This window comes from Triplophysa rosa, linkage group LG20 (assembly GCF_024868665.1).
Source record: "Triplophysa rosa linkage group LG20, Trosa_1v2, whole genome shotgun sequence".
NCBI lineage: Eukaryota > Metazoa > Chordata > Actinopteri > Cypriniformes > Nemacheilidae > Triplophysa > Triplophysa rosa.
This window is the reverse complement of record NC_079909.1, coordinates 12,405,016-12,428,386: the sequence shown is the minus strand read 5'-3', so window position 1 is coordinate 12,428,386 and position 23,371 is coordinate 12,405,016. Positions and strand designations below refer to the sequence as shown.

The following is a 23,371-nucleotide window of genomic DNA, read 5'->3' as shown; positions in this document are numbered from 1 at the left end:
AATTCTCAATAAAACGTTTCTCACCGGCTTACATTTGACCTGGACGTCAACGGAATGTCGAATGCTGCCCATCTTGTTGCTGGCCATGCAGATGTAGCTTCCAGAGTCTTCCTCAGACACGTTGAGGATATGTAACGTTTTATTAAAGTTCCCAAACTTGACCTTTTGTAAGGGAAGATCTCCTCCTCTTTTGAACCAGTTGATGGTAGGAGTTGGGCTGGATGAAGAGAAAACTGCATGTTCGCATCTCACAAACTCATCATCTCTATAAACATTCTTTGATGGTGTTTCCCAACCTTAACATCTAGTATTTTGTGTTTATTTTAGCGAGTATTGCATGTACTGTTTACTCACACTCCAGCAGCTATACACTCCAGCAGAAGCTGTTCCCCCCGCAGCACCATTTTAGAGCTGGACAAGCCCTTTGGAGACAGAAAGTTGGGATGGGTTTCTGCCACATTACGTGCTGTAAAAAAGAAGAAGAGATTTGGTTAGATGCACCCAGATGGACGTCTTACAAACAATAAGAGAAAATTGCTTCTCTCTATATTTGACTTAAAATGAATCCAAATCTTACATTTCCAGCAAAGCTAGGACACTGTACATTTTTAATACTAGAGTTATTTCTGTATTATGAGTTAATAGAGTGTTAGGGTCAAACAAAGATCATTTGAACCCTTTATACAGTACATAAGCACAAAAAGCAGACCCATATAAGTGTGACAACAGACAGATGGTTAGTTAAAACTCCTGTTATGTGAAGACACAGACGATCTTCTCCCCGAGGAAGACTTCAAGAGCAGTATTAGTTCTATTGTGATGTATATCTGAAGGCGAGATTAGCACTGCCTGCAGCTATTAGCATTGCGAGCTGTGCTCTTGGAGGTGGAGTGACAACTGGCTTTGTTGGTTACATGAAGTGGGAGGATTACGCCCGTGAGATCAGACTACGAGGCTGCCCGGAACATGTGTTTCACGAACAGGGTCACGTGTGTCTGTGGTGACAGCCGTGCCAGTTTCCAGTCAGCGGGACTCCACCTGGTGAAGAACTCAGTCAGGAACCATTATAGCCCTGAACGATTGTCAGGCTGTGAAATCCGATAATAATATTACATCATGAGGTTATCTGGGTAAATCTTTAAACATTTTCCCCTAAAATAATACAAGAAAAATCTCTTTATTTATGTTACTCAGGAAAATAATGTCACAAAACCAATCCTAATGGCACAAAAATAGGTTTTTAAATATAATATAATAGGTTCAAATTTAATGCAATTATATTATTTTTATATTAAATAATATAATTTTACTGTAAAATACGATCAAGACATTACATAAATTTCTTCTTTCTGTACATTCACTATGACCCTCAGGCAACAGCTCTGAATACATTTGCATATGGTTATCATTGGATTAAAGTTGCTAAAATATTTATGAACACCTCATCTTTTTTCTTTCCATCTCTCTAATGAGCAAGATGGTTAGAATAATTAACTCAATTACAGGAATACTAGAATCTGAATTATTAGTCCTTCGGAACAACCAGAGCCAAATGAACTACAAAAATACATTAAGATAAAAAATAACACGCAGACATTTTAGCTGACCTGAAAATTGCATAGACTGAAAAACTTAAAAGGAGGAGTTCAATTTCAAAATGAAAATTCTGTCATCATTTACTCACCCTCTTGTCATTTCAAACCTGTATGACTTAATTCCACAGAACACAAAAGAACATGTTTACATTGGTTACAATAGAAGTGAATGGAGGGCTGTGCTGTTCTGTAACCAGCATTTCTCAAAATATCTTCTTTTGTGTTCTGCAGAAGAAAGAAAGTCACACAGGTTTGAAATGACAAAAGGGTGCGTAAACGATGACAGAATTTTCATCTTTGAATGTGAACTACTCCTTTAAGCACTAATGTCAATGACCGACTACTGTATAATATTGTAAACACTACTTGAGGGCATCTGTGTTTTATATACAGTACCAGATGATCGATCTATGGATTTCCTCTTGTGCATGTGTGTTAGAAACAGCAGCAATAACTCGGTTAGAGTGAGTTAAATTAAAGCATACAGATAACACACTAACTGCGTGTGTTACTCACCACCGTACACATCAGTGGAGTTGACTAAGGTGTCATTATAAGGCTCATCTGTAAAAAAATCATCATCTTATCAAACAAAAATGAAATACTGTACATTAAATTGCAATTGCAAAAACAAAATTTGGAGTTAACGTCATTTTGCTCTGCAAACCCTGTGAAAGAAAAAAGTTTATTTATACATATTTTTACCAGCATGGTCTTGGTCTGCTCCATGGGCACCCTGTGACAAAGACCTAAAATGGCAATCAGTTGGGGGATGATCCATCAAACCATAATGGAAAAAATAAAGCTGATTGAAAGTTTCATAAAACACTCTTAAAACAGTCTGTAAATAAAATGTATAAAAGACAAACATCAAGAACAACTGACATACTGTAACACTGCCTCCTACCCACTAGATGGCAATAGTCACATGCACCTTGGAGGACAGCACAGAAATCAGCCATAATTCATATGACATCCAACTCTGCACTTACTGGTTTGGACTTTGAGGTTGTACGGGTTCTTCTGTTGAATGGTGTGTGTGAAATCGAAGCGAGCGTTACAGCTGTAATCAGTGATGGCATCTTTAGCCAAAACATTGGAGAAGAACAGGTCACCATTCAAACCCATTGATACTCGCTTGTCCTGCGATATAGGCATAATGGCTGTTGAGAGAAAACATAAGATGATCTTAATGGATGTCCAATAGCTGAATGGCATCCCAAAAAAATATGCTCAAAATGAGCATAAGAATCCCACAAGTATGATCAACTTTTGCTGGCCTGAAACAACAGAAGAAGACAAGATTTTCTGCTCTTATCAATGCTAAATATCAACGGCGATTATAAGTAAGCCATTTGTAAGTTACATTAAACATTTTTACATTAAAACCTGACACAGCGACATTGGCTAAACATTGATGGATAGCAGACAGCATAGTTTTGTGATGCTTTTTGGTGATGCTAATGTTGCAAAATGACACATTAAAGTTTACAACCACATAGAGTACTGTGTGTGGTAACTACACTAGCGTGAATGTCAATTCTGCGTGACTCTGGAATTCTTCAAATGACCCGTTTCTGCTCTCTCAGCTTTTTGTCAGGTAGTGCCGATTCGCATGCATGCACTAGCTCAGCACTAATGCAGTAACGGACACTGCTGTGCAGAGGACACACAGCAAGCGAGGGATAGAAAGGGATTGAGGAAGATACAAGTGTGTGTGAAGGTGAAGTCTGAATGATAGTGTAGCTAAGGAGGGTTAATGTCATGAGACACAACCAATCACAGGAAGATAAGAGTAAAACTCACAACTGTCCATCCAGAAGGTTTCAGGAGGGGGGAGTCCAGGAGGTGGGTTGCAGGGGAGGACGAGTGACGCCCCTTCACGCACAACCACTGGCTCCAGAACTTCCTTTGGCCACAGAGGAGACTCTGAACAATAGAGAAGAGTGTTTGAGAATAACAATCACACTCACACATTTGTCTATGAGAGATAATGCATTTTTGGAACATGTTTGGAAAATATTGTCTACTACAGTATATGTTACAAACTAGGGCTGTCACGATATGCGACTTTCACTACTTGGTTATCGTGGACAAAACAATTCATGACAATGATAGTACCGTGATACTGTATCTAGTGAATTTATAATGTCGTCGCTGACCTTCGGAAACCTTGGATGTCCAAATTCACTGCTTTTCAGGAAATGGAAAAAACACTGTACTTAATAAATGGTGAAATATTGTGTTTTCCAAAGTTAACAAGCTCTTTTTAAATACTTTTTATTGGTTAGTTTTTTGCAAAACCCACTGACAAACATAAAAAGCGACTAGTAATAATGATTTATGGCCAAAAATAAAAATGAGAAAATATGAGATATTTCATCGACGTTTCAGAAGGACAGCAGCGACATAAATTCAATTGATCATTTTTAAATGATTCTAGAAATCAAATTAATCTTTTACTTTTGTTTATTTTATCTTTATCTTTATTTTGTTTAGTTTTATTTATTTTTATTTTTGCCAAAGAAATGCACTCAAAATATGAGTGAAGGGAAGGAAACGAGAGTTTATAACCATTGTGGCTCTTAGAGCAAAACTTTAGACTGGTGCTGAATTATTTACAAAATCATCATACCTCAGGATTTAACACAAAATCAATATTGTCAATACCGGTACATTATGACACACCTATAACAAATATTTTGTCTATACAATCTTTTCCTTTTGTTTTGCACAGAAGACGAAGTATGGATTTTGTGTGACATCACATAAACTATGAGAAATACAGACAGCATGTGTATGTGTGTTTAAGAATAGAGTAAACTGGCCCTCACTTGACACTCGTAGCAGGATTTTGTTGGAAATTGCCGTGCCAAAGTCGTTGGAAGCGAAACACTGGTACTCTCCCTCGTAATCTTCCGGTTTCCCGCTGCTTCCGATCTCCAGCGTTCCCGACCGTTTCCGCATGGTAACCCGCGGGTCCTTCCCCACGTTGAAGAACTTGCCATTTCGCCTCCACTGAAACCTGCAGAGAGTAGGACATGAGCCAACCTGATGCCTTTTATGTTCGAAATGTACATAGACCTTTTAAATCATGACATTCATTCAAGAAAGTAAGTCATACAGGTTCGAAATGACAAGAGGGCGTGTAAATAAAGACAGGATTTTCATTTAGAAGGTGAACTATTCCTTTAACCTTGTATATTAGGCCTTGACAACATGCTTTTACATCAGTCGACTCGACAGTGATGTAAAACCGGTAGATTGCGTGCTTGGAGCTGACTGAGTGCCAATTACTAACCTACTGAATATTCTGTGAGCGTGAACAGTAAACTGAGTGTATTATTAAAACACAATGGCTTTACTGGGCCAGTCTGAGTGGAAGGTTTTGTAAAGTCCAGCAGATCACCAAACAAAAACAGGCTTTCTGAATGGCCACACTGTGTTGAGCTGGTCAGGCCTGCTTTACACAAACAAGCACAAGGGACCAGAGCCAAACAAAGTGCCCCGGCATATCTGATGGCATGAGAAGAGTGAAAAGGGAGGGTGGACAAAGCTGGCAGTGCCACTGTCAGGTTGGGGCATTGGGTGTCACTCTTAGAAAAATGCGCTGGTCTTTGTCATGATTACGCTAATGGTCGTCTGGTTTCAGTAGAGAGCCACAGAAGAGAAAGAATGAGGGACAGAGAGGGAGATGGAGCGGCAGAGTGAGACAAAGAGGGGTGACAAGAGAGGAGAAAGGATGGAAGTTGACGTAAAAGTTTCAGATGCATTTTCCCATAAGAAAGACAGTTCTCAAATGAGATCTTTAAAATATTTCGGTAGTTTCTTGGATTGGATGGACAACACATTTTTAGATAAGATGTTGCCAATTTGCTTAGAAAGTCCAGAGATTTTAACATAAACTCAATGTTTATCCAATTCTTCCAAAATCATATTATCTGATCAAATCTGGCAATTCTTGTTTCTCCCTAAGTCCAAGTCGACACATAACGCTACATTATCTTCCAGGTTGAGACATACAGCAATGTGCCGCTGACAAACAGGAGATGTAAAAGTGGTGAGAGATGGAAGCAAACAAAGAGGAGCAGAAGAGAAAGCGAGAACGAGATGCCTCAACAGCAAACAGAAAAAAGGTTTCGCTCATCCTCACGTTGGCACCGGGTTCCCCTTGGCCTCGCATTCAATGATGATGTTATCTCTGGGGTCCACAATGTAGTTCTTTAGTGATTGCTTCACAATGGTGGGGGGTTGTTTCACTGGGGTGGAGAGAGAGAGAAAGAGAGAGAGACTTATCTAACCAGCACTGAGGCAGAACACTCACATCAGTGTTCATTTACAAGCCAAACATACACTTAATGACAGAATTGTAAAAGATGGAAAACACAAATCATCCTGACTATATCACCAATTTCCAATTTAAGCAAACATTTTTTTTTTTGCTATATTGTGAATTCTGCTTTAATAATTATATACCAGGGGTCTTCGACGTTTTTTGGGGAAAGGACCCCTTAGATGAGAGATGCATGGAGCAGGGCCCCCTGATACTAAATGTGTGAAGGGAACATTGGTTGTGATATCTTTGTACCAATGTTTTAAACTTTTAACAAAAAGCTGACCCCCTGCAGTCCCACCGCGGACCCCCGGTTGAAGACCCATGTTATATACAATTCATTCAAAAAACATTCTTTTTGCTGAAGGAAATAGTGTTTAGCATTTTTATTTGTTTCTTTTAGTATGGCATGAACACTGTATTGACCAATCAGCATCCATAACTGTATCTATCCATTTTATAATAGGAATTTGGATCATGTATTATAAAAACCTACATAATTGTAACGTATGGCCTCGATGTAATAAATTCTGAATTGGTTACATGATTCACCACATGATTCCTGACTGCTCTGTTCTACTTCTCTCTGGCTGAGAACTGTGGGTATTCTGGCATGATTTACAACCCCCTAAAGTAATCCCCCCTCTCAAGACACGGCCTGCAAAAATCTCTTTGGGCTTACGTTATAGAATATTAATAAGGTTTAATAAATGATGGACTTTATCATTCTTTAGCACAGTGACCTCATGTGATCTCTGTTGATGATTGAGTTTGAAGTTCTTTCAATGGTTCTCCTAAAATTCGGGATTTTCCAACATCAACGTGGTAATGACTTATTTCTGATCCGCTACTTTTGGTTGTAAACTGCATTAAAACCAAGAAGTGTTTTTATGAACGAGTTAATCTGTGTTAATGAGGCACTTACTCTCTTGTTGGATCTTTGCTGTTAGTTCCAGATAGGAGTGGATGGAGAGAAGATTAAAGTGGAGAAGGGAACAGAAAGAGTTAGGAGTTCAATCATGATTGGTTATAAAACTAACTAATGACAGTAAAACATTTATATTAATTTATTAAAATGGCTACTCAAGTGCTGATATAAGACAAGACAATCTAATGTGTATTAGTGGATACTAGAGTGCAAAAATATATTTTCTACAGTTACAGTATTGGCAACAACAAAATAAACAAATAAACTTACCTGTTGATAGGTCATGGGCAAGTGAAGCGTAGAGAAATTTGCAAATGAAAAAAGAAAGAAGTGATTAATTTTAGTTCTGTACCGAAAAAGCTAAATGAGTTAAAAAAAAAACGGTATGACATCACTCCAAAGATAATTTACTTCATTGTTGCATTAGCGAATCATATTCTGCGCATTTATATTCCCCCATGTGGCAACATATTTAATCTCTGACTGGGTTTCTTTGTCCCACTGTTAAAATGACAGACCCTGTGGGGGGTTTTCTCACATGCGATAATAACCACGATCATTGTGATGTATGTTCCTTAAGACCAAAGGTAGCTATTATGCTCTGCAAATTAAAGGAATATGACCTTCATCCCCAGGTTATAGCACCATCTAACAAGAAGCATCCACAGGTGCATCTCTGGCTTTGTGTTATTCATCATGTGACATCAATCACTGCACATGAGCAAAGTCACGGGGGATGGGGCATCATCAGCAACATATGTGTTAGTGTGTGTGAGCGCGTGTGTGATGGGGTCACAGGTCGCCTGGGGACCGATGACAACCTTTGTCAATAGAAATTTGGGGGATATTGGGAATAAAAAATTAATATAGATATAATGGAAACATTTTAGAGGGGTTGAAAGACAAAACACACACTATATGGCAATATATAAACTAGATTGATGTAATAATCTATTAATAAAACAGAAAGTTCGTTTTAAAATCAAGTTAAAATCCATTTCTCTGTTTTAGACAGTGCTATTGTGGTTTGGAAAAAAAAACAGAAAATAAGTGTAGAAAATGAGGCGGAACCAAATCGCTAATAGTGCAATCAGATGCTTGTCACTTCCCAGCATCCCATGCTGCAGAATACATTCAGAGAGGTCAAGAGGTCAGAGGGGTGTTATGAAGAGCTCGGAGGCAGGATCAACACTGAAGTCTTCTCTATCTACACAAATCAATAAGAGATTCACATGGCACCCGGATCAGTAGTAAAAGCCAGGGAATGAGGAAGAGAGGAAGAAAGAGAAGAGAGAAACAAAGGAAGCGAGAGAAAAAAGTAGGAAAGACGGAATGTGGGAAAAAGAGGAAAAGCGATTGATGGGGCTTTGGGAATACAGCAGGAGCAGGGGAGGTGGAGAGGTGCTGACAGCTCCTGGTCAGACTGAATCTCCCTCTATTGTTGAACAGAGCGCCTCTGGGTCTGTCTCTCTCTCCCTCTGTATGGTTCTCTCAAATCATTTTTCATAAATGTTAGGACCGAACATGGACAGCTAATATTAGAACTTAAAAAAAAAAAACGATGGATAAAACAGATGCAGACAACAGAAGGCAGAGCGGATTTATTGGTTTCTTTGTTTAGAGTGACACTGGATTTTCCAATTTAAAAAAAATTACATTAACAACTATTCAAGTATGAACTGCTATATAGAGAAATGTTTCACTGATGGGTCAGCATGAAAGAAACAATGCTAAAATGCAAACAATAAAATGCAACTAACTAATTTATTGTACATAATTAAAGCTCCCCAAATGGAGTTTGAGTGGCTTTGAGTTTGTCTATTTGCTTTGAAGCAATCCTGAATATATGTTTACTCAGATAATATAAACAATTTTGGTACCACTACCATTATTTCCAATATAAAGACTGGGTCCTAATGCAACACCAGCTAAATAATATATTATAATTAATGGTGGTGCTCTATTAAAGTGATAGTTCACCCAAAAATAAATATTCTGTCATCATTTACTCCCCCCTCTTGTCATTTCAAACCAGTATGACTTTTTTTCATTCGCAGAACACAAAAGAAGATATTTTGAAAAATGTTGTTAACTGGACCCTAAATATCTTCTTTTGTGTTATGCGGAAGAAAGTCATAAAGGTTTAAAATGACAAGAGGGAGAGTAAATGATGACAGAATTTTCATTTTTGGGTGAACTATCACTTTAAGATCTCTATTAAGATCTCAAATAATATTGGTGTAGTCTGTTTATAAAAGCTTATTTGACATGTTGACTCTCATACGAAAATATGGCACCGCTGTAAATGGATTGCATAATAGGAAAACAAGAACTCCATTAGTGCATGAGTGGCTTAAAAACCTCATCACATACATGCAGAGTATGTCATTAATGTTGCATGGTGAAGTGACCAGCTCTCTTTCTAAAGGGTTGCAAAGGTGTGTGTTGATATGTGTGGGGATGGTGTTGTATGCGATTCTCTGTCCCCTGTGTATCTTGTAAAAAACATTTTGTCTGTCATTGTTGTTTTATTTCTCCGCATTAGTTACATTCATACGCTGTTATTTTGTATGAAAAGCAGTGTGTATAATACAGATACTGACTAATATAAAGTATACTTGAACTTGTCAATATTTGTCAAATCAGCTATGGTTATTCGGGTTGTAATGATGACTTACGGTCTAGTGGGACTTCAATTGGAACCGCCTCCTTTGACAGCAGCAAGATTATTGACAACACTGCCAGTGCCGCCCACCGCCCCTGCGTCCGCATCTCTCACCTTCGATTGGCTGACCCCTCCCGTCCCAACTCCCTACTGATTTAGCTGCACGCTTTGAGTCACCCTGTATGACCTGTAAAAAGAAAAAGAATTGCTTATTAAATACCATTAGTGCATAATCCTTTTTTCTTTTACATTTAGAATCTGACATTTATGACTTTATTAGATACAAGCTTACAAGAAAACAACATTTAGCCAATGGGACAAGAAAAATACCTTAAATTTAAATTGATCTAACTGTATCTGATTCATATTTACAATTTTACAACTGCAGAAAAAATTAAGAGACTATTTCCAAGACCATTTTCGTTTTTTTCTGAATTTACTATTTATAGGTATGCGTTTAGGTAAAATTATCCTTTTTGTTTCATTCTGTGAACTGCTAACAATATTTCTACCAAATTCGAATATTTGCATGTATTTGCAGAAAATGAAAACTGGAGAAACATGTCAAAATAACAGAAAAGATGCTCTGCATTTTATCAGACCTCAAATACTGCAAAGAAAATAATCACTCTTAAGCAATACAACAGTAATATTTGAAGACTTTGGTTCCAAAATGAGATAACTCCTATTTCAAAATTTTTCAAAAATCATGTTTTTTATTATGTTACCATGTTTTCTTGTGTTAGTTAGCTGTATTTCTTTAGTTATTATGGCTTAAATCAAAACAAACCAACTGCAGTTTGATTGATATTAATTGGAATGCACAATAAAAAACATGATGTTTGAAAATTTTTTTAAATTGAGTTCTCATTTTGGAACCAAACTCTTCATTTGTACAACAGTAATATTTAGTATTTAGGATAAATATTTAGGATATTTAGGATAAGTTCAAAATACATTTTTAACCTCTGATTTTTTATCACTTCATTTGTTCCAAATCTGTATAAATGTCTTTATTCTGATGAACACAGAGAAAGATATTTGGAAGAATGCTTATAACCAGGCAGATTTTGCCCCCATTGACTCCAGTAGTAGGAATTTTTTTTGTTCTGTTTTACACAAAAGAAGACATTTTGAAGAATGTAGTACAGCAAACAGTTCTGGGGCACTTTTGACGCCCATTGTATTTTTCCTACTATGGTGGTCAATGGGGGGCAAAATCTGTCTGGTTATAACCATTCTTCCAAATATCTTTCTCTGTGTTCATCAGAACAAAGAAATCTATACAGATTTGGAATAACTCGAAGGTGAGTAAATGATGACAGAATTTTAATTTTTGGGTGAAGTACCCCTTTAAATATTATTGTGCAGCGTCTTACAAGTACTAAAAGCACACTTATTTAGTGCATCAAATGGCCTGCACTGTCTTCAGATTTTGTGAGTGTGTGTGTCTGTGGCAGCTGTATTCACTACTGCAGGCGTGGGCTGTGTGTGGAGGTTTTGAGCTGGCCTACATTTACAGTTGACACTAGCGTTCCCTGGAGCCATTGGCCCTCTCACAGTTTCTGAATATGGCATCACTGCTGCACTGCATGAAACTACAAACCAACACACAAAGACAACAAAACCTCCAAACCAGCACGATAAAAACACAAGAGGGCAGGTTGTGTTTTAGTATCTTCTCTTGAAGTGGGCACTCAACACCAAAGTCATGGGTGCAGTCCCATGGAAATGAACAAACTGCAAAAAATGTAAATGCAACAGAATGCATAAATACGAAATTCATTGCGCTCTGGCTTAAGCTCTATGCTTCACCAGTTCTCTGTCAGATCCTGCCTTTAAAGAACTGACGGTGTATCAGACCTTCCACTGTGCTCTCTCTGCCTTCAATAACATCACACACACCCTTCCTTGCTGATACTACTCAACTGGAATAGTTGTTCATACCTTCATTATGCAAATAGAGTCGTGCCCCTAAAAATGACACGCCTCGGGTGGTCCGGGTAAGCAAGAGCCTGTATTACGTTCAAAAAAAGGCAATTTCATGGATGTGATTGGAGCGTGGTGAATACCTCAACCAATTACACCGCCTCCTTTCTCTCCGCACCCTACCAAACCCAATAGTATTGTGTGGAATAATGTGAGCAAATATTCAACACTCCTGTGCTCTTCTGGTTTGTTGTTTGATTAAAGGTATAGTTCATCCAAAATGAAAAAAAAAACATTTATTCACTCTCATGTGATTTAAAACATAGATGACTCTGCTGTGGCACACAAAAGAAGATATTTTGAGAAATGGTCCAGTGATTTGTGTCCATACAGTGGAAGTCAATGGGGGCAACGTTGTTTGGTTACCAGCATTCTTCAAAATATTTTGTGTTCTTCAAAAGAAAGTCATACAGGTTTTGAACCACGTGAGGAAGAGTAAATGATGACAGATTTGTGAAATGTATGTTGTCACTTTTGTATAAATAAAAAAGATTTAACATGTGAAATGCAATGGAAACAGATGGAAAAATGAGAGCTGGACCATGGGCAGAATCGTTCATCAAACCAATATGATAATTATCAAATATGCACACGCACACCATCTGCTGCATGAGTCCAAAGCAGCTAATCCGCCCCACAGGAGGTGAACACTTTCCTCCTCTGCATGTCACTCATTCCAGAAGGGCTGAAAACAGACTGTAATGTGCTGGACTATATGAGCATGTGTAGCGATTTTGGAGAAGCCACTTCTACAACAGTCAAGCCACCCTTCTGAAAATGTAGTTAACTACACGACATTGAAGCTACATGGATGGATATGTTTTTAAAAGATTGATAGAGAATCAAGATGCTGTAAATCTGCTTCAAAAGCGCCATTCATTCCCGTCATAACAGAGTCCAGGTGGTTAGAGAGTGAGACAGTCTGAGCCTGGAGAGAAGATGAGAATGGTGCCAGTACCATACTGCTAGAGAGGTCACGCTCAGCCTAGGGATCCCAGCATCCTTTTATTTCACATTCACTCTCTATCAAACAGCCTAAATGACTTAGACTTTCAGGATTCCCATAAGCACAATACAGGAAGCTGCTGAATGTTATACTGTCAACATTTTGGCACCTTGATGTCAAGGTATAAAGCCTGATACGCACACATACGCACACAAACACACATTTATATAGCGTTCACGCCCCGAGCATAAAACTGGCAGGAATTTGTTGGCAGGCTGATCTGTCTTTGAAACTCACAATATGCTGAATGTCAGTACAGTAATAATGTAACCCACATACAGTAAAAAGACCAGAGGAAACCTGCTAGCGTTTTCTGGCTCACTTCGATGTTTTCTTCTCTGACCTCAGTGTTAAGAAGACCTGTTTTCTGCCAGTGGTTAGCACTTATATAAGTATTTAATTCATTGTAAGTTGTGAGTATATCACAGTCAACATTTTTCTTGATTCATAAGCAACTACACAATAAGTATACTAAATGTTAGTTATGTCCTCGGCATGCAATCAATGCAAGTCACTGGGGACCAAGGGTTTTCTGTTACCAACATTTTTCAAAATATCCCCTTTTATGTTCTGCAGATAAAAGGAAAGTCATACAGGTTTGAAATGACAAGAGGGCGTGTTAATAATGACCTTTTAATTATGAAGGTGAACTATCCCTTGAAACAGCTTAATCCTAGTCACCTAGAGTCCCTTGTTACATTCTTTCAAATAAAAAAGCTCACAATTAATTATGTCAACAGTAGCTCATCAGATGCATTCTGGGACTCATTAATTCCATATAATTAAACTGCCTTTCTGCTCTCTTTTGCATGGATGTCTAGACGCATTCATGTTTCAAGTTGGCTTCCTTTTGTCAACAGTCAGATCAAAGAAACAATTATAATTTTATTATATATAAATATAAAGAAGCAGGATCAAGACAGCGAGGCTTAAACGTGGGACCGAAAAATGATTAACAATATAATAGTCCTGAAACCCACTTCAGCTCTATCAGAGCGGGTGGGCGAGCGTAATGTCAAATACTTCACTCTGTAGTCTGTAATGTTTATGGTTATCACAGCTTATTAATGCATGATGGTGACAATTCAGTGACAACCGTAAAACAGACTTTGTCACCAACATGTTCACCAAAATTGTAAACTGTTTATATTTAAACATCACATATTTGATTTAATGTGCAGCTGCTGCCGTTTCTTCAAATAAAAGATGTTGGTTTGTGGTGACGCAAAGAATTGTGGGTTATCTCTAGCAACGAAAGATACACCTCATGCATCCTTCGAGTTCCTGTCAAACAAGGTTGCATTCGAAGGGTGCATTCTGAGTGTCCTACATGCTTTTCTGAAACGAGACAGCCTCGATGGCATATCTGGTCGACAAATGCGACCTCCAGAGGAGGCAGCCATCAAAATGAGACACAGCTTTAGACATTCATTTGACTCCGCCCCTAACCACCTGCAACATTAAATAGGCATTCTAAGGACAAAAAAGATACTTCTTGTACAAACTTTACTATTCACTGTCATCAATTGGCACAGATACGATTTAACACGTATCAAACCAGATGATTTACAATCAATTTGGGTCACCTTCATATGTGGTTTTGAAATTGATACATATCTATTATTTGGTCATCAGATTTTACTTAACACACATCCGATTCTTCTCGTATTTCACAATTTCATGCTAATAATATCCACTGTAACAGAATATTTGTTTATCTGCGCATGTCTAAGATGTCAAGCATGCATTTTGCCATGAGGAGACATTTTTTGATGAGCAGTAAACCAATATACAAACAGATGAAGGCACCATTATCTCGATGCACTCAAGGCGAATTTTGTGCACAAGTATTTTAACATAATGTTAAGGACATGAATGACAATTAATTATGTTTAATAACTGTCCAGAAAGAGCTGAATGCTGTGCAATAAATGATATGAGCGTCTCCCATACTTACACAAGAGAAGATGTCCATGTTTACAATATACAGGAATGTTCTGAATAGCTCTAATACACCATATAAAACATATGATTTTTTATACAGAAAAGGTTTAAAGAGAGTAAGCATTTTAATCTGAGATAAACCAAATTATTTTTTAACAAATTTACTGCAATCTTGTAATCTTTGTTAACATTTTCTATTTCTAATTTCATTTTAGAACACTAATACTAAAAGCTTTAACCACACTTTATTGTGTTCTAGTATACAGTATACATCTTGGCAGTCACTACTATAAATACAGCAATCTTAATTGATTGTACACATGAGCTGTGCATCAAAATGCATCAGATATGCATCAAAAGATCTAAACTGTCCATTAAATGCAGCATCAAAGAGCGTTAAAGCAACTTAATGATGCATATCTCTAAAAAATTAAAAGCCACTGTAAGGTCAAATGTCCTTGATGTCACTGGAGGCTGAAGGTCTAGCTGACTGGGTCTCATCGCTCTTGCCGTGTCCCTAGTGTGCTGAGGGTAGTAGAGCCCCAGGCAATCTTCTCATCCAAAAACCTCACGCACACACATTACCCATACTCCCGCTCTATAAATACTCGCATGCCCATCACAGCCAATTACTCTCAGTGGAGCTGTGCCTCAGACGCTCCTCTCTTCCTCTAGTACCCCTTTGATACTGAGACACACTCTGAGGATGCTGGACGAGATGGCCCTACAGCTGTCACTTACACACACCATATGCATGTTTTAACACTCCATTTTCAATAGATTGGAAAAGCGTTACAATCGTCTAACCTGGGGGCATGCTTTTAGAAAAACGCCCCATCTTCAAGCTTCTGTGACATTTCTTTTTCGAAAAGCTATAAATGATCAAGATAATAAACAGACACTTACACAAAAGCGTAGGATAATGTGGCCACTTTTAGGATGGAGGTTGGCAGAGACTTCTAATACCTGAAAAAGAAGAATTTATTATTAGTGTCTTTTCCAAACATGCCATTTATTTATTGATTCTTCTGCAAAGCTTTAGAATGAAATTTTGTATTAATATTTCTCTAATTTCTTTTTATACCTTCATATCACTCCCTATTAGCAAAGAGTATAGATACCAAGAGGTGAAACTCTGGTGCTTTTTGGGAAACAGCGCGGCCGCCATTTAGGGGTGAAAATGCTTTATAACTGACATGGTTTCTAGCAAGCCAAGGCTTTTGTCATCATGTATTATCATCATTCAGGTTGAATTTCAGCTTTAATGTTTTTTGTTTAACAAAGCAGCTGATATTGCCATCGCGACAGCAAAAAGCCGAGTCGCTTTCACCCCAAAATGGCGGAAATCGCAGGGCGCTGGTGTTGCAATGGAACGTTCTATTGAGTTTCGCCTCTTGGTACTCTTTGCTATTAGTAAGCAAACACTTTATTGACCTTGTTATACAGCTTTCTGAGATGTTTTACTGTAAAGGAAGGCATTGGATTTCACTAAGGTACCACCATTAGCATTCAGTCCAGCATCTGTGGTCCAGTGAAATTACAGCGTAGTGGACATGAGACTGTGTAATCTTGAACTCTGTAACCCAGGGGCTTGACCTCTGTCAAACAGAGGTACTTAAATCCATTCCCGACTATGCATAGAGAGAGAAAAAATTAACTTGAGCAGAATCGAGTTAAGGAAAGTGAGCGAGATATGTGGCTAATACATAGCGATGGATGAAATGTTGTTAGATGTGCACTCGTCTTGCCGACGTCTTGTTTTAATGGTTTCCTGAACAGACTGATCTCTTTGGACACAGATGCTGAGTTTCTCAAATGTACAAAATATTGTAAAATATTTTACATTTTACAATTTGCAGAAGAGAGAAACCTCATTTAAAATGTGTTTTAATATCACACGGTCAATAAATTGTGCAATAAATGACTGTGGACTGTTGTGACAATTGTGAAAAAGCTTCATTTGTAATATTTTTTGTATTTTTACAAATTTGGACATCCCCAAAGGGCGGGTTTGGCTCACACACACCCTCTTCCTTTCACTTTGTTACACCTCTCTCGAGAGTTCACAGAAGATTTTCCAGCCTCTCAATCTGCTGGATCATTTACATCTATTGCTTGTTTGTCTCACTGTCCAGTTGCACCTGCTCCCATAGGAAAGCACTTCCTGTCTGACCTCTGACTCTGTCCATTACGAGATCTTATTAGGCTTGACAGGTCAAAAGGCCCCGGTAATAACTTCCCGGGCAGGACGGTCATTGGGTTTTCAGATGTAAATACGGACCCTGATCCCTATTTATCTCTATGTTATGAATGAAATGTAGTCCACCTATTAAAAAAACTAATAATCAAATTAAATTAGCCTGATTAAATCACACCTACAGGTGAAAAACACCTAGGACGAATAATCAGACCCCAGGGAAAGTAAGCTGGAGAAGCAGAAGAGTGTGCAGAGTCGTGTGGATCTCATGGTTGGCAGGAGCGATGGCTCAACGTTGCAGAATGACCTAGTTATACCAGAAAAGAGGATGCAGAGAACCGATGTGAGCGGCACAGCGAGAGAAAAGGGGAACAGAGGAAAAAAACTGAACGCAGAAGAGGAGAATGAAAAGTAGTTTGGAGGAAAGCGAGAGGAGGGAGACATGAAGATGCTGAAAAGGGAGTGGAGGTAGGCTATATGTGCAGCCCTGAGGGAAACAACAGGAAGCGATAAATCAATCACACCTTTTCCTGATTTACTGCAAAAGTCTTTCTCCTCCTCTTCTCACTTACTGCTGTCAATTATTAGCTGACGGATATCCAAGAATAATTTACGCCGGCCAAAAATTCGTTTTTATTCTCACTAACAAACAACACGCAGTTCAGTGCAGGCACTAAAATAGCAACACAATAATATGGAATTACTATCATTCGTTTAATGGCAAATATACAAATTAGATTCACAGATGTTTGTGTTTCTTTTCTATGGATTGAAGCATTATTTCATCAAATGATAATTAATGTTCAAAATCTAGATTTGCTTTTGTGTTTAAATAGCCAATCAGATTCCTGGATCATAGTATGTATTGGAGTGACACTACAGACCCACAAAGGTACGCTAGATAATGGTGGCCTGCCGCGTCCTTCACGAACTAGCACTCAAATCCACTCACAAAAGTTTGGGAATTGTGCTGTGCAAATTGCGTGCAGTACAGATTTTGTGACCGCATTAGCGTTGTCCCTAATTTGCATACGTCCTTTAGGGAACTCAACACTAAAACAACGCAGACAGGTGCATGCAACTCTATATAGTGCCATGCGGCATATTTGTTTTACAACCTCTTGTGTAGGAGAGGTGAGCACTGTCTGGACATTTCACTAGAAGTTGCCAGAAGCTGACCTACTCCACTAAGGTAGAGCAAGAGGAATCCTTACGGCAAGGAGAAGATCTGGGTCATGATACTCTGATGAGCTTGTGGAGACAAATAAACTGATTTAAACTAATTATTGACAATGCAGACAAGGTCTTCAGAAGATGTAACTGCATGAAAGTCAATTACATACTTCCTGTATCATTACATGAAACAGACATCTAAAGAAAGATGCTCATTAGCTCATCACAACCTAGTTTTTTGATGCAGGATTTCCTCCGTGGACACAAATGAGATACAAGAGAGCCTGTTTTTATCTTGTTAGTTCATGTCCAAAACACGCTGTGCCATGACTGAAATAATTAAGACCCCCTTCCTCTCCGTTAGCCTTAAAGAAGACCACCCGCATAATCACTCATAAAATCAGTCTCTTTGCTTCAACAATGAAACTGAATTGTGTCTAATCTCCACCAACACATTCTATTCCCACTCATTTCCTTGCCCTCAACTGTTTAACTCATTATTTCTCCAATCCAGAAAGGTCAGATAGAGCATATGAAAATCATTTTTGATGGGTTTAGATTTTCTTTGTATTGATTTAACTCATTCATTCTCTTTTAGTGGATTATAAAAATCTGTTTTGCCGTGTGGCTGTCCTGTAACTCGATAAGACGAGATGAATTTGTGCTTGTAGACTGTGATAGGTGGGCAAGAAACACAGCCACCGTGCACACACCAAAACCCAGCCCTCTAACAAAACCAATTTATAAAATCAAGTACATTAATTTTATTAAATAAAAAATAAAAAAATTCTTGCCCTCGTTTTGAATAACCAAAATCAACCCAATGGCTCATTATCCAAACTGCATCTCAATTCCTGTGAGCTCCACTTGCCTGAATCCCAGCTACGACCAATGGTAGACAACCTGGTCGCTAGGGCTCCTTAGCAACAGCATCGGGCGAGGTGTATGTGTATGTTTTTCAGTGGTAAGCTTGTCCCAGAGGGGGTGTGTAGTACGCCCATTATCAAGCCTTTGTGTGTGTCTGATGGGTTTGATGTTGTCAAGTCAAATAAAAAAGAAAGGAAATAACTAAATGTACAACACTTTATCTGCATTATAAGGCACTTTGGTGTTGAAACAAACTGAATGACGGCTTAAAGGTGTAAAAAATGTGAAATCAAAATCAAAACGTCATAAAAGCATGTTAGTCACACCTGTGTGGTGTGCTGTTGCTGGGATACTAAGTAATAAGGGTTCATTAGAGGTGAACAGCTGTGTGTTACAGAAAAGAACTGCATGGAATACACTGGTTATTCCACAAAATACTCCGCTAAAAAACCCAGACAGTTCCATTTATAAATCATTTCTTTTTGTAAGTGAATTAAAAAGCAAATAGACTCACACCCTGCACTACAGATGAAAATGCTCTATATGTTTACTATATGGATTGAGAGGTCAAAAATAGGTAAAACGTTAATATTTAATGCCCAATATAGGCTATTCCAGTTTAAACTGTCATACTGATGATAAAGTCGCTGCTTTTGACAAGGTTACACAGGGTTTCCTAAAGATTGAGTGAATAGAAATTCATTCTATTTCAGTAATGATTTTAGAGGTGGGGAAACCCTCCGAAACCCTTTGGTGATGGTGCCCTAGATAAAATATGACAGTGGTGTGATTCTTTGTCCCGGGTTCAAAACATATCCACATAAACAGCTTTTAACCCTTGAAAACTGTTCATGTTTTTATTACCCAGCTGATGTTTGCAGGTTTAGTGCATCCATATACTGTAAAAATGTATTTAAAGACCAACAAATTGTACGAAAAACGCTACATTTTTACTTTATCCCAATTACAAGCAACAAAGACAGCATATATGGTTAATATTTGACATTTACATCTGTTAAATTACATTTATAAAAATGATAATTCTTGCTAAAAAGTGCTTTTTTTGTGAAAAAAAAATGGGTGAAATTTTTTTTGAATGTTTTAATGTCCGAGTTAAAAAACAACAACAATAAATCACATCATTTTTTAGTAAACACTGATAACAGATTCAACAGATCCAAACACTACACAAGGGTTAAAAAACCAAGCAATTTCACCATATCCCAAGAATCGCTCATTTCCTTTCCCTTAAAAAAACCCGTAAGATGCACAGCAGTTAACTGGAATGACGCTTTACAAAAATAGCTGCTGGGACTCATTTCCTGGATGGGTCCATCTGCCTGGGGTTACCGTGGTGATTAAATACATTCTGGATCTCTTAATGGTCCTAGCTGTGCCATCCCACCTCCAGGGACACGTGACCCCACCCCTCCCTGTATCTGCCTTTTTTGGGGGTCCTATTCGTTCACACTTATCATAAGGAGGCATTGGTGGATAGTGTGAAGGGTGTGAATTCAGTATCCGGGGACCACCGCTCTCTGTCGAATGATAAGAACCGGGGTGTTAGTATGTGTGTGTGTGTGTGTATGCATATGTGTGTTTGATTGAATTTGCATGTGTGTGTGTGTGACAGAGAGGGGGTTCTGGGAGATGAGCTGCTGACAAATCCATTAATTAAAGCTCTGAAATCTATCCAGTGCACAAAAACAAGTACAAGAAACGCCGCTGAAGCTAATTCGGGAGGATACGCTATTCTTCCTTTGGTGATTATTCTGGACACACACTGCCATTAAAGCTCTCGTAATAGAGAAAACCAGCCAATGAATGAGGTGGATATGGAGAACAAGTCCCTTCATATGAAGACAAAGAAGAGATGTTTTAACCTCTGTGATTCATAATAAAAGCGTTAATGATAATCAATAAAATATCAAGTAAATTTAACTTGTTTACGAATATTGATCTTTTTGTACTAGAAATCTAGATTAAGATTATGAAAAGTGATGGTGTGCTGCTTTGTTTGAAGAACCCATATTCACAAAAACACGTTTTGTAACCCCAGCCCAAACAAAGAGACAATGCCTAAGAAACGCTGCTAATTACTCCGATTTTCACCTCAGAGGAGCCAATAGGTTCACAAGCTATTTTCCAGCCCCCTGAAGCACGGATGATGCCGAGGGAATAGGATCTTGGTAGGAGACCATCCCTGTCCTAACCATTCTGATTGAACCTGTTCCAAATGCCACCGGGTCAATGCAGTATAATATATGCGCATTATAATCACTATGCTTTTTTAATAATTTCATTTAGGCGAAAATATAAAGCCGCAAGATTCTCCCAGTATGGAGCTCTGGCTAATCTAAAATCATAGTGGATGATGAATCAGACTCATGTATATTCCATGCCAGCCTCTGTTGAACTTCATGTGTGTTTTACTTCTTACCACTGCCCTTCGGCATGGTGCCTGTGTATGTGAGGAACCACAAGGTCATAGTTCAGGTCAGCACTTTTTGAAACACATAAATTGTATCTATGAATATATTTGAGACTTTGGTGTCTTTATAGGCAGGCATGAGACTGAAATGTAAAACAGTCTAACCCATTCAGTTACAAGAGATATGTGTGGATTATTTCTTCATTTTAGCAATGTGTTTCTGCAGCAGTTTTATCCGCCTGTGTCAGCCAATAGCCATAAAACACACTTTGACGGCATTAAGCCTACAATAATGGTTAAGAGCGGATCAAAAACTGAGGAAATGAGAAATATACTCAAGCCTTTGATGGTGTGCTAATACTGTAGACTTTTCATTCTAACCCCCAAACCAAGCAGAGGAGCTCAGTTAATACTTTTCTTCTGGTGATATTGGTTGTCGGTATTTATACGTGTATTTCTGAATGACCATCAGGGTAATACACATACATAACATTAAATAACATCACATTGTGTTAGTCATCCGCCCCACACTTACAGCTGCAATGTCACGCAGTTTAAATGCAATGCTCAAGGGTCCAACAACTGCAAGGCCATCTGTGATCCAAACATCTGGCTCATGGTTTAGAGTTCATGTTCTTCCTGTAACTTAACCGTCAGAAGCACAAGTCTGCTGACTAACAGATAAACAATGTTGTGTGCATATGTTTAATGATGCAAACTGTATGATGAGAATTCCACAAAGGACTATGGTGGATAGCCCTATGTGGGATTCTCATGGGTGGATTCACTGAGCACCACATGGGCGGCAAAAGTGCTTAGGAACTATTGACACAAACACGGGGGAAATTATTAATACTCCAGAACAGCATCGCCAGTGTCACAAGAGCTAAATCTCTTATTATAGAAAGCATGAGGTTGTTAAAGGAGACAGACCTGAACTAATTGAAGACGGCCTATAGACCACTTCGAAAGATGTAAACACTTGTCCACAAGAAGCACTTCCGGTTACACTTTATAAAATGATTTTATCTTCGGGCTGAATCTCATGATGTAAATGAGCTATACCAAACTACTTTATAACAGGGCACACTTAAAAGGTAGTGGACATTTTATAGAAATTCTTATGAATAAATATAGACTGCAGATTTCATGTTGATATTGATCCTTTGTGCAATCCAAACACATTTTAATTGTAGAAAATAAAAAAGAAATTATTGCAATTTGGTAAGGGCTATGTTCAAACCGCAATTTGCAATTTACATACAAACAATATGCACACACATTGCACAGAATACAGAAATGATGTATAATATTTGACCTTCTACACAAATCCCCACGGTGTTTGATATTGTAATTCATAAAGCAATGTGCTTGTCTTGACCTACCAATTCCAATATGACAAATAAACCAAAAGTGATATCAACCACAAAATGTTTATTCTAAATATGTCTTGTTTCACATGATATTTGAAATAAATATTAGACACTACTCAGTGTATACTCTGTAGTAAGCAGTACACTAGTATTCCACTGTAAACATGTCTAGCGCAGGTGTGCGTTTGGGTAAGAATGGGTCTGAATGTAGCATTGTGAGAAAATTTCCAAAGGGGCGGATTTGAGAGGCCTTTGGTTATCAGTCTAAATATTTACAGTGAAAGACGGTTTCTGTGCATTATCTGTAAGTGCATTAACCTCGTCCTCTTCAGCCCGCACAAAAGAATGGGCCTTCATGCCCCTCATACACAGACATGCATACATGCACATATACACAGATTATTACACAATCAGCCCCTTGTATTCCACGTCCGGCTGTACGGCTTATTCAACAGCACTGATGATATTACTGAATGCTGTCAAATGTCAAGAAGATTTTGGCCCTTTTCAGGTGCATTCATTTAGAATTCACTCATCCGTGTATCGGGTGGTTTTGAAAGATCGTCTAAACCACAAAGCAATATTTACAAAAAGGCGCGACAGCTTTGGTAAAATTACACTGGTTCATTTACTCCCATGTGTGTGCAACAGAATCACACGCAGCAGAACAAATCCCGACATGTCTCCGTAAGCCACATGTGAATACTGCGCATCAGCTCAGTGAAAGCCGGGTTTCCTGAAAAACATCAAAGTCCAGACAGCCCAAAGTCCCTTTCACATTGATGGCACATGACTGCTATTATTTATTTTAAAGAATGGCTTTCACCACATCAATGGTAAAACACTTTCTACTATTCCAGATTAGCGTGC

The 23,371-nt window shown here is 38.3% G+C and overlaps 1 protein-coding gene across 20 annotated transcripts in view; it reads right to left on the bottom strand.

Annotated features, from left to right (window-relative positions):
- nfasca (neurofascin homolog (chicken) a) overlaps positions 1-23,371 on the bottom strand; it is a 66,100-nt gene that overhangs the window by 24,654 nt on the left and 18,075 nt on the right. For 12 of the 20 annotated variants that reach the window (XR_008965030.1, XM_057361439.1, XM_057361438.1 and 9 more), the window contains exons 2-11: positions 15,367-15,426; positions 9,535-9,708; positions 6,854-6,871; positions 5,749-5,854; positions 4,430-4,620; positions 3,402-3,524; positions 2,588-2,758; positions 2,112-2,159; positions 355-466; positions 33-217 (exon numbers count right to left, since the gene is read on the bottom strand). Coding sequence is in view for 19 of the 20 variants with exons in the window: in XM_057361439.1 (XP_057217422.1) it covers positions 33-217; positions 355-466; positions 2,112-2,159; positions 2,588-2,758; positions 3,402-3,524; positions 4,430-4,620; positions 5,749-5,854; positions 6,854-6,871; positions 9,535-9,628 (1,048 nt within the window). In the remaining variant the exon portion in view is untranslated. Of the gene's footprint in view, positions 1-32; positions 218-354; positions 467-914; positions 1,111-2,111; positions 2,160-2,587; positions 2,759-3,401; positions 3,525-4,429; positions 4,621-5,748; positions 5,855-6,853; positions 6,872-9,534; positions 9,709-15,366; positions 15,427-23,371 lie in introns of those variants that run through there. The other 8 variants (XM_057361430.1, XM_057361435.1, XM_057361444.1 and 5 more) reach the window with 4 other exon arrangements.